Source organism: Papaver somniferum, chromosome 7, assembly GCF_003573695.1.
Source record: "Papaver somniferum cultivar HN1 chromosome 7, ASM357369v1, whole genome shotgun sequence".
In the NCBI taxonomy this organism is placed as follows: domain Eukaryota; kingdom Viridiplantae; phylum Streptophyta; class Magnoliopsida; order Ranunculales; family Papaveraceae; genus Papaver; species Papaver somniferum.
In genome coordinates this window covers 253,360,811-253,373,588 of record NC_039364.1, presented here as the reverse complement: position 1 = coordinate 253,373,588, position 12,778 = coordinate 253,360,811, and the positions used below count along the sequence as shown (strand labels likewise).

Below are 12,778 nucleotides of genomic sequence, written 5' to 3'. Positions count from 1 at the left end.
CTTTTGTATTATTGCCTCTTCAGGATTATTGCACAAATATGACAAGCCTTAATATCCTTGCGAATAAAAAGCCTCATGACATTTGCGTCTTAAGACACTTATCAGCTCCCTAATGGAGGGTGCCGCCCTTATCTCCCCCCTGGTTGCCCCTTCAAGGAGGCGTACTTCTACCATACAAGGTTAGCTCCTCCCATCCAGTCTTAACAACAACCAGTTGTTTTCGCAGCCTCTTATCCCTTTTACCTATAGGGCTTATGGTTCCGAGACTGCACCCTAAGTGGGGTTTTCTTCAGGCCGAGTGCAGTATAAGCCAAGACTTGTCAAGAATGGCAAGGACGCTTCAAACGCCCCTGGCACCCTTGACTCAACCGTGTACCTCGGCGCCTTGATCAGATTTTGCACTCCTTGGGTGAGTCCTTATTACCTTAGTCGCCCAACCTAAGTCATATGCTTAAGTTAAGAATCCAAGGAGCCTCTCCTGGATGGGCTTCATTGACCCCAAATCTCCATGACTCAGGTTCCGGTGGCGGTGTAGCCCTTCCATGAGCCACATAACAGGTACCCCCTAATATGACGTACTTTAGGTCTTACATTTTCCTCTTGCGAAATTTTATTCGCGAACTAGGGTGTACGCCATAAAGGTTTGCCTCTTTCTTTTATGTCATTCTTCTCTGATTATTTTCTGTAAAGTTCATTATCTCTGCGAGAGTCTCGCAATTCATAATATTGTATCTGAATTTCGCAATCTCAATTTTGTTGTTCAATCAAATGTATTTTGAGGATTTTACTTATTGCGAGATTATCACAACAACTTAATCATTCATACATTTCTTGTTTTTATTACTTTTGCCCTCCTCTGCTTCTTTATGATTTTCTGCTACTGCTTCCTTGGTGATGGTATGTTCCTTCTTTTTATCCTGAACTAGCATTAATTTTGCAATATCTCTTCTCCTTTCTTTTCGATTGCATCCACCATCAAATTCTCACTTCTTTGTACATCCTTGATTTTGTGTCGCCAGTTTTCCTTCTTGTTTGCTCTTCCTTCGCAAGATTCTATCTCAGTTTCATAACATTTCTTTCCTTCAACCCAATCTCCCTTTATGATTCCTACACCATTGGGGTGAGGAAATTTGATGCATTGATGGAAAGTTGACGCTACACCTAGAATCCCATGTAGCCAAGGTCGGCCAATTAATGCATTGTAGGGTGATTCTACATCAACTATACAGAATGAGATTTCAGAAGATATTCTCTTCAATGGAATTTGCATAGTAACCTCCCCTTTAGGCTTGTTAGCAGTACCATTAAAACCATATATCTTATATGTTGAAGGTATAAGATCATCATCTCTTCCACCCATGGTTTTATAAGTATGATAAAATAAGATGTTCACAGAGCTTCCAGTATCGACTAGGATTCTATTGATTGCCCATGAATCTTCAACTTCATCATCCTCATCTTCTTTTGGTTTTGGATTAATTTCTAATTTTATTACCAATGGATTGTCATGCATCTCTGCTCCTTCGGGAATTTCTTCTGCGGTAAAAGAAATGATCCGTTTCTGCCATTCCTCTAGTCGCGAAATTTTCGCAATATTCATAACTTCTCTACCATTATTATTTCTTGCGAACACTCTACTTAAAACATTATCATGAAAATCTTCAATTGTCTTGTATGAATGTACGATAGAGTGACAGAATAGATTTTTTGCTTTTGCACCAACTTCTATGAAGAATGTTTCTTTGTTTTTCATCGTATTCGCTTTGTGATGTTCTGGCGGTGGTGGTAATGGTTGAGATTGCGGATGCCCTACCAGAAAGTCGTTTAGTTTTCCTTGATCTATCATTCTCAAAATAATTCTCTTTACATTTCTGCAATCATTTGTGGTATGTCCATGAAAATGATGATAAGAACAAAATTCATGACTTCTGTGATTTGGGGGCGGTTCTGTTCCCATGTTCCATGGTGTTGGTATATTCTCCATCAAAATTATAGCTTCCCATATCTTCTCTACACTTGCCTTTAGAGGTGGCATCTTGATTTATTCCCATATTACTTTATGACTTCCTTGCCCTATATTAAAGTTTTTTCTTTGACCTCCATAAGTTTCTTGCGGTTGATCGAGTCTTTGAGTCTTGTTATTTCCTCCACGACTGTAGAAATTTCTTTCTCTTTAATACTCTTCTTGATCTCGGCTCCCCATAGCTACCAATTTCTGCTGATTGTTACTTGTCTCCTTTTCTTGTTGTACTTGCGAAGTATTCGCCACCGTATTTATTAGCTTGGGTAATAAGCTTGCATTCGCTGTTTGTGAGCTGGTTTTCGCAACTAGATATGATTCCATTTTATTTTGTTTTTCCTCTAAAGCAATGTATTCTTCTTGAAGTTCTCGCAATTCAGTCATTGTAATCGTATTCTTGACTCTGAAGATTTGAACATACAACAAGTTTGTTGCAAACATAACATTGATAAATGATAATATGAGATATCTCTCATCTACACGGCCAGCCATTTCGCTACACATAGTTCTCCATCTTTTAGTCAAGTGTTTCAAACTTTCGCCAATCCTTTGTTTTAATCCAAACACATCTTCTATACCAGGTCGTGGGGAATTATTACTTATATATGCTCCCAAGAATGTGGTCTGCAAATGATTGAAGGAGGTTATTGTATTCTTTGGTAAACCTTCAAACCATTTTAATGCTTCTCCTGTTAAGCTGGATGAAAAATATTTGCACAATACCGCATCATGATTTTCCCATTGTAACATGCACCTCACATAAGCTTTAATGTGCTAAATTGCACAAGTTATTCCATCGAAAATGCTGGTTAATGCGGGTAAACTGCATTTTGGTGGTATTCCTCCTAATTGTACTTCCCTTGTAAATGGAGTTTTCGCAGCTTCTTCTATTGCTTCATCCAATTGTCTTCTACCTACTTCTCCTCTGTTATTTAACATTCATCTCATTTATTCTAATTCTTTCAAGATTTGTTTATTTACACCTGAATCTTGGCTCATTGGTCTCTTTAATTTTGCTTCTCTTCTTCTGCGTTCACGTCTATCTTCTCTTGCAAAATTTCGTATCTCTTCTTCATTATCCTCATCTCGTCTTCATCTGCGATTCTCTTCCTCATCCATATCTTGAATTCGCAAATGATGATGTCGTTCAATTTCCCCTACATAATTTTGTTCATTTCGTATCAAATCTATTCGTTGTCTTTCAGCCATTCTCTTCACTCTATCATACTCCTCATTGAGATTATCATTATTTCGGTTTTGTATACGCCTTCTTTCTCGATTGTCATGATTGTTTTGGCGAATTGTCTCCTGAAGCTCCTGCTCTTCCATTTCCGCTCTCAACCTTTCACGTTCGCAGATTAAACGTGCTTGTGCAGCATTATGTCTTTCAATTTCTTCTTCAATTGTCTGTTGATTCTTTGATTTTCTCTCAAATGTAAAATTCTTCTTACCTCCTCTTGATTTCCTTCGCCATCTTGGTTATTTTGTCTCTGAATTTTCCCGTTCTCTTGATTCCCTCCAATTTGCCCATCATCAAAAGTTTCATTTTGTGGAATGTAACGATCATCATCTCTTTCTCTATTTTCGCGATATTCTTCATTAGGATTTGATATTTCTTCTTGAATATTGTTTCCAACATTGATCGTGGGTGAATTTTGCCTCATTTCTCTTCTAGTCGATCTGGAATATGATTTTGTAATACTTCTCGATCTTCTATTCTGCAATTTGATATTCTCCATCCTTAATTCGTGATTTTGCCTTGTTAAATTCGCACGTTCCTCTGCCTCAGCTCTTCTTTCTTCATGTATTCTTCGTATCAATGTTTCTAACGCTTCAATTTCCTCATTTCCATGATTTATTCCTTCATCTGCTTCTTGATTTCTCTCTTCCTGTCTATAATTTCTATTTTGTTGCTCTTCTTCTATTTCTTCTGCTGAATTTGATCGCCAAGTGTGTACGCTCACTCTGTCATAATCTGTATTCCTCTCTTGAACTAATGCTTGTTGAATTGGCGATTGAATTAGATTTTCTCTATTATTTCTCATTCTAGTAGATTCTCCCATTTCACTTCTTTCTCTTCCAGCAATTCTCTTGCTTCTTCTAATAGTAGTTGGTTGTTCGGATGTATTTCTTCTTCTAGCCATTTCTTCAATGCTAACAATATTGCAAAAAATTATGAAAAATTCTTAATCAACCACTTTAAATTTTCACAAATCTCAATATCAATTTTTAGTTTTCTCTAGAATAATCTTCAAATTCCCTGTTTCTAGCGCCATTATGTAGTTGCAGGAAATCCTACACTACACCCCTCATATGATTTCATTGTTGATCAACTCATTTTTAGGTTAACGCTCTTAATTTTATTGATTAATTTTTGAATGTTCTTACAAGAAAGATAAAGAAATCAAGAATGAACTCAGCTCTAAACTTTCTCTCTCCTATTTACTTGTTTCTTACTTCAAAAAAGATCTCTCCCACCTTTGCAACTTGAATGACTATTTATAAGGAAATACATAGTGGATGACAGCTAATCTGTCCTTTATTTTCGGATATGGTTTGCGACATTCTCGCAACCTTACAAATGTTCACTTCGCAAGCTCTCTTATTTTCGCAAGACTATCATACCTTTCTCACGATCCTTGCTGACGTCGTTTCTGAAATTGTTCTGCGACGCTATTGTGCAATACCATTGATAATTTCGCTGAGACATAATTGTTGCGAGATTCTGATCCTACAGTTGATGGGCAGTAAAATATCCATGTGGAACATTTAGACCGTAAGGCAGCTGTAGGTCTAGACGTTAACCTTTTTCCTACACCCATGGTTGGTGAAGATGTACGCATCTGGATGCCAGATTACAAAGGTGCTTTCACTGTTAGTTCTGCGAAAGAATTAATCCGTCAGAAATATCCCAAGTTCGATGGCGCTTCTATTTTATGGAGGAAGGAAGTTCACCCTACATTGGCTGACAAAACTGGAAATTCATGCGTAATGCTTGTACAACGTATGATATAATCTAATCTAGATTTAAAATTCAGCTTGCAAGTCGTTGTATCTTATGTGGAGTTTCGGAAGAATTTCTAGACCATATCCTTTTCCATTGCAGCTTTGATGGCCGTGCTTGGAACTGGATAGCAGATATTTTTAATTTAACGCCTAATGATAATATTGTGGTTTCTTGTAAAGCAGCTCATGGGAGAAGTACCATGATTCGTGACCTGTGGAGGCTTGCCAATCTTGTCATCAGGTTTGTGCTATGGGCAACACGTAATAGGGAAGTCTTTCAACGTCAACAACCAAGCTTGAGTTTATTTTTCAAGAGGGTGGTGAAGATGATTCAAGACTATTCAGTCCGGCTTAGGGGATATATGCGAAATTGTGCTGAAGATGTTTTGCTTCTTGATTATTTTCGAGTGGTCCATAGGAGTGTCAGACATCAACAATCGGTGGAAGTTTTTTGGCAGCCTCCAGATGATAATGAGCTCCAGATCCGTTGTGATGGCGCGACGCGAGGTAATCCAGACATCTCAGGAGCGGGAGTGGTGGCTAGAGACGCTAATTGTTCAGTTCTTGGAGCTATAAGTTTCGGCCTCGGAGTTACCTCAAATTATTTGGCTGAACTTTAAGGAATTATTGTTGGTTTGGAGTGGGCTATGCAATGGGGTTTTGAGCGTATTTGTGTACGATCAGATTCTTTTAGTGTGGTAGAAGCTTTCAAAATTTCTTCTATCCCTTGGTTTTCAATGAGCATATGGATGGCAATTTGTAGACATTATGCGTCTATAAGGTTCATTCACACTTTTAGGGAGGCGAATTTTGCAGCGGATAAAATGGCTAAGCGTGGTTGTCTACTTGCTAATGAAGTGGGAGTGCATTACGATGGAAGACCACCTTTTTTAAATTTAGTTGAATATCCAAATGTTTCATATTATCGTTTCAAGTAGTTTACAAGTTTTTGCGGTTGCTGTGACCTCTTTTCTTGTAAATTCTACTTTGTAAATTTTGTTATCTATTAATACAAATTTTGATTTATCAAAAAAAAGTATTGCCTTAGAACATACTAATTGTAATTACAATACATTTTTCAAACTTTTTCTGTTAAAGATGAGTTTATCTAGTATACAATTTAGTCTCAAGAATAAATTTCCGACTTATAACGAAGTGTGTAGACTTTTTTGAGTTAACGTATATAAAATTTAACACTTTTATGAACTCTTTCTTTTTGTGTTGGCTTTGTCTTTCTATTTGATTCAAGATAGATGAAATTTGTTAGGATTTAAATTAGTTCTGCATGGTCTTTCATCCTTCTTCTATTGTGAAATTTGACTTCCTTCATATTTTCTTGAATCAACGTACATAGAAATAAAAATTTTGCTGGACGTATTGCCTTAGAACATATTAATTGTAATTACAATACATTTGTCAAACTTTTTCTGTTAAAGAGGAGTTTATCAGTTTACAGATTAGTCTCAGAAATAAATTTCCGACTTATAACGAAGTGTGTAGACTTTTTTGAGTTAACGTATATAAAATTTAACATTTTTATGAACTCTTTCTTTTTGTGTTGGCTTTGTCTTTCTATTTGATTCAAGATAGATGAAATTTGTTAGGATTTGGATTAGTTCTGCATGGTCTTTCATCCTTCCTCTATTGTGAAATTTGACTTTCTTCATATTTTCTTGAATATACGTACATAGAAATGCAATTTTTACTGGACGTATTGCCTTAGAACATATTAATTGTAATTACAATACATTTTTCAAACTTTTCTGTTAAAAATGAGTTTATCTAGTTTACAATTTAGTCTCAGAAATCAATTTCTGACTTATAACGAAGTGTGTAGACTTTTTTGAGTTAACGTATATTAAATTCAACATTTTTATGAACTCTTTCTTTTTTTAAGTCAAAAAATTGTATTAAAGATGACAACAAAATTTACAAGTAGTTTACAAGAAAAAGAGGTCAGAAAAATCTCAAATACTCATAAACTATTTAAATCTGAAATACTCCACATTTGGATATTCTATTGAACTCAATTTTTTTGGACGCCCAACATAGTGCATTCCCACTTCATTATCAAAAGAACACCCCTTTTTAGCCATTATCAAAAGAACACCCCTTCTTGTAAACTACTTGTAAATTTTGTTATCATCTTTAATAAAAAATTTTGACTTATAAAAAAATAATAATTATGTTTTCAATATAGCACGACTTGAAAGATACGTTAGGAATGAAACAGTTCAAGTCAAAATATTACTAACCTCAAGAGGAAGGATGATGTCGTCGGTGTAGCTCTTTACTTCTTCACATTCTTCAAGTCTTCGAGTAATACTTGTAAGTCTCATATCGTAATAACTTTCTAGCTAATCGACTCTAGTAAATAATCAAGCGACTCTTTAAATGAGTTTTGGTTCACTAAAATATGACAACCAAACTTGACATACCAATGCTTGGTGGGTTCAACCGAGCAATGCTCTAACAATCTCCCCATTTGTCAATTTTAGTGATAAAACTCTTACATCATGTGGATAAACAAATTACAAGTATTCATTATACATACGCTTGATTCCAAGTTTCAACAACACAATAAACTGTATACATTCAATCCATAAATGCTGCTGTTGACATTATAATAACAAAGCTAATACTCCCCCTAAAGGTGAGATAGGTAGATTTTCAATCCGCACATCTTTGTTATTTCCTCTTGTAGTCCATATAACTACAAATCATCATATGTTATGTTATTCCCCCTTAGCCTATGCTTTACCCTTTCGTTAAATGTAACGTTTAAGCACCATTGTCTTTTCCTTAGGGATACCAAATCACTTGTTTACTCTATATATTTCAGCCCCTTTGTTGTCACAAAATGACAAAGGTACGAGCAAATATAGGACAAACTGAAAGGATCTTACAAATCTTAAAAGACTTGCAACCTATAAGAGTTAAGCACGAGGGTTCCACATACCATTTTAGATAACCAATATCAAAACCGAAACTACAAAGTAATTTTATTTTGATATGTTACCCAGGAAATAATTGCCCGAAGCAATTTTCCCTAATAGTTTAGCAAATCATAAATTGACTAAGCACCTTAATTCTTTTGCTAAACCGATTGTACAGATACAATCGCTTGTTTGATAAGACCAAAATAAAGATCAGAATTAACTCTATTTTTCTCATCAGGTTCTAATTATTCGAACAATAACTTAGACCTTTCACTTTAAACAAGACAAGTACTAGGTTAATTAACTAGTATTTCTTGTTTAGGCATTCGATTAGACTTGAATAACCGAATCCTCCAGTTTGATAAGTCTAACTAAGATCAGAATTAACTTTATTTCTCTTATCCGGAATCGAATGGACTAAACAATTGATCCCGAAAACCTTTTTGTTAAGCCATAAACAATTCATACAAACCAAATAAATCAACTTGCATAATTATTTATCTTAACCGGAAGCAATTGAAACAAACATAGACATTATAGCACCACAATTGCACCGAAATTTCGTTAAGCCTAAACAATTGATATCAAACAATAAAGCAAGATAACAATAGTTTTTCTCAACCGGAAACAATTGAGTCACACACTCACATACTTACACACATAATGGAATAAACATCAATTGTACCGAAATTTTGTTAAGCAAAAGCAAAATATATGAAATAAAATAAGGCTTTTCTTAAATAGGAAAGCGATTAACTAACAAATTCGTTACCTCAAGTTCCGCATCCTCTTTGCATCTTTCCGGGGAGAATATCACTGTGTTGTCATCCTCTTGCAAGACAAAAGAACAAAAACAAAAACCAACCTTTACCAGAGAAAGGTTGAAAATCGGTTTTAAGTAATGCGATGCAAAAGTTGAAAACCCGAAACACATGTGCTTTTATGCTAAACCAAACGATTCAACAGATTGTGACTTTTTCACACATGAGTTTCAATCGGAACCCCTTATGATCCTTTGATAAAGCCTACCATCATGGGTTAGGACTCCATCCCGCTAAATCAAAAAGTCACCCAAACCATAAGGGTTCACACAATATGAGATCGAACATTAAGGTTATGAAAATCGAAATCAAACATCTCATAAACACATAGCAATAAAGTAAAGCATTCAAGAACATGCTATGTAATCGAAAAACTATCACAAGAAAAATTATAACATAATAATTTTATTCATAAATAAGATAGTTTTATTCAAAATAGACCTTAAATAATTATTGATAGAGATCAAAAATTGATGTATATTTTCCTGGATTAAGTCTTACATTATGTAACTTAATCTCTAGTGGTGCTCTTATTGTTTACTGAGGTTTCATCAGTACTCAAACTTTTGAAGAATGTCTCGAAAGACTTGTCTGCAACCACTTTCTGATTTTTAAGTTTTTCAACTTGAAGCTTTATATCTGCAAGATCAGCTTTAATCTCTTCTGTTTTATCTTTTAGTTCATCTCGATCTTGAACCAAAGTAAAAAGATTTCATATGAGTTCTTTAAACCCATTCATAACTTCACATATACCGTCTATGGGGAACCACTCGGTAAGATTTGGATTTTCAAAAGCAAAAAGACATGATTCTTCTTGAGATATATCAGGGCTATGATTAGACATGATTCTTGAGACAACCTTCCTCATTCCTCTGTTTGTAATGATTCCTTGGCAGTTTCTGATTTTTTGAGCTTCCTTTTTATTCCACCTTGTAATCGAGCGAGTTATAGGAGGCATATTCAACAAAGAAAAGGCCAAACCAAGGATAAAACAATATACCTAACATAAGATTTTTCTTATAATGATAAGAACATATATTCGGTTAAGAAATACAGGGTTTCTGAAAATATATAAGATATTTCTCTGGACTTCTCTTTTTATTGAAAGGAGGATATTCTTTTAAATATCTCTTATTACCGAAAATCGGCATTAACATGAACTTTCCTTTTTACTTAACATGTGCTCTCATTTCATGTGCTTCCCATCCAAAGTTATGAGCACAAATAGGATGAGTTTGAACAATCTCCATACCATTAGGTTGTATCGGAGCAAGCCTTTTCTAGCTTACATTGAGTATCAGAAACATAGTTCATGTTTCTCTTTGGGAATTTCTGCCCAAGATATTTTCTCCCAAGAAGATGATCCTTCCTTTATCTAAAAACATGATCATTATGAGACATTGTACTGACGTGAGAATTTTCAGAGATGGATGAATTTCTCTTAATTCTATTAATGATATTTTCATATGATTTTCTCATTCTAAGGATTTTCTATGATGCACATCAGCATGATTATCTGAAACAATTATCGGAAATTCTTGATTGTTTCCTTTGGCAGAGATTCTCTCTTTTCCTTTCTTCTGAAGTCGTTCTTCATCAAAACAAGAACTGTTTCGATATGGATGAGGAGGAACCTTTTTCCAGAAGCGATTATCAACTCTTACTTCTGATTGGTAGATTTTGTCTTTCTACTGAGGAATAATCGTTCAGTTTTTTAAGACAAGAAACTTCCTTCAATATCTTTACCACTGTATTTCGAAGAAGTATAAGTTTCCTGTCAAGCGACTGAAAGTTGTATTCCTTAAGATCACGAACATGGAATCAGTTCAAAGTTTCCTTTGGACAAGATTTCGTCTGATCATCAGTAGATATAGAAGCTGGTTTCTCATCATCTTCTGACTTGATGTAGTTAGGCAAACTACCATCATCATGATTTGTTTCGGATGTGATCAAACAAATTTTCTTATCACAATCTATCGAAGTCGAGCAAGGACCTTTTATTTCTTCATCAGAAGAAATTGCAACATAATCATTAGTCATAGGATGTGTCTCTTTATCTTGAGTAAGAGTTTTACCAAGAGCTTCTAATTTGACAATGAGATCCATATTCTCTTTGGCTAGAATATTCAGTTGAATGTTTTTATCTCTGATCTCATTTTTAAGAAGATTTGACTTTGTCTTTATTATTAGAACTTTTGTACACAGAGATTTTAAAGACTTTAGGAGTTTTACCAACTCTTTATCCGCATCTTCTTTTTCATTAGAGAACGACTCAGATGTACTCTTGATTTTCGTAATTGCTTGATCATGGGTCAACGAATTGGTAACATCTTCAACTTTTGGGTATTCATACTCTTGCATAACGTTAACTGAATCTGACATAGATTCAATTCTTATAGGTTGGATCGCACCAAACACGGGTTGTTAGATCTTTTCGTGTTTGCATCCTCTGATACCAATTGAAAAGACGAGGTTACCCAAATATACCTCAATCTAAAACTTTTCCACCTATAAGTCCTTTGTTCGAAATGATTGTCTATGGACTGAGTCCAGACAATACAACGAATCGGATCACACTTCGTGTGATCGTCTATGGATACGAGATCGAGACAATGCGACAACAAGATAACTTGCGTGATTGACTGTGGATACAAGATCGAGATAATACAACAACGAAGTATGATTACTTGATAATAGGTTCGGACTTAACCAAACACTATAGGATTGCTATCAAGTAACTAGAAATTAACGTTTGTGTATTTTACTTCTAATTATAATAAAAACAATTATAATTGCGGAAATAGAAAGTAAAAGACACATCAAGATTTTGTTAACGAGGCAACCACAAATGCAAAAAAACCCCGGGACCTTATCCAGAATTGAATACTCTCATAATTAAGCCGTTATACAAAATCTAAAACAACTTCGTATAGTTGAGACCAAGCAACTAAACCTACTAGTTCACCTAGTTCCCTCAGTATCCCTGCTCCTCCAACTTGCAATAAGTCACGCACTTGGAACAATTCCTTTGGTTCATTTTCCAAACAGTAAAGGAACAACAAATATGTTCGGTAATGACTTTTTCAACCAACGTGATATGAGTTTGACAAAAAACTCTTTCGTTTAACCAATAAACTCCTTTGTCGGGTTCTTAGATCAATCTATTCAACAACCACCAAAGTAATTGTTTAGACTATGCAATCAATACTATGAATCACAAAGAAATGTATTGATGTCGATCTACGCAAGTAATCAATCCAATCTATCAAAAGATAAACCGATTATAGTTGGATCCCCAGCGGATCAAGTTTTATGCACATCAAAGATTATGAACTCAAATAAGAAATCTTTTTTGTCTTCAAATCTTCTTAGATCTTCAATAAACACCTGCACACAAACAACTTGAATCTCTTGTGATCAATAACACACAGAACGGTCTGTTAACGATGGACTATCACAAGACGTCTTTATATCTACAAACAGTCTAAAGATCCCCGTCGACACTTCGATCTAGTTTGAGTGAATCTTATATCAGAAGACAAGATTCTCAAGCATAAACAAACTAGGTGCAATCAAAGTTCAATAACCGTTAGTCAATCAAATCAATCGAAAACGAATAATAAATTGCAATTATCTAGTTTCCCACCAACGATACTCGTAGAGCTTCTCAATCCCAAAGAAGTCTTTAAAACGAGCGGTCGTAAGAGATTTCTCCTAATTAAGGTACTTTCCTCTCCGAGTAGATGGCTCCACCAGTAACAACACAATTAGGTAGTTTTGCTGGCTCTGAGAATTAGTTTGCTCGAAATGCAAACTTCAATATTTATAGACCAAGGAAGTTTGGACACCAAGGAATTTCCAAAACCGAATATTCTCAAAGATATATAATAATGCCAAAATCAGTTTTCATAATTCCTGGAAATGCTCTGTCCAAATATTGACCAAAATCTCAGCAGAAAATCTCCAATTAGTAAATGCACATTACTAATTTT

The 12,778-nt window shown here is 35.0% G+C and overlaps 1 protein-coding gene across 1 annotated transcript; it reads left to right on the top strand.

Annotated features, from left to right (window-relative positions):
• Positions 1-4,840: 4,840 nt before the first annotated feature.
• On the top strand, positions 4,841-5,646 carry LOC113296358. The gene is made up of 2 exons (XM_026544665.1): positions 4,841-5,008; positions 5,059-5,646. Exons 1-2 carry the CDS (start codon positions 4,841-4,843, stop codon positions 5,644-5,646), a joined length of 756 nt encoding a protein of 251 aa, XP_026400450.1.
• The last annotated feature ends 7,132 nt before the right edge of the window (positions 5,647-12,778 follow it).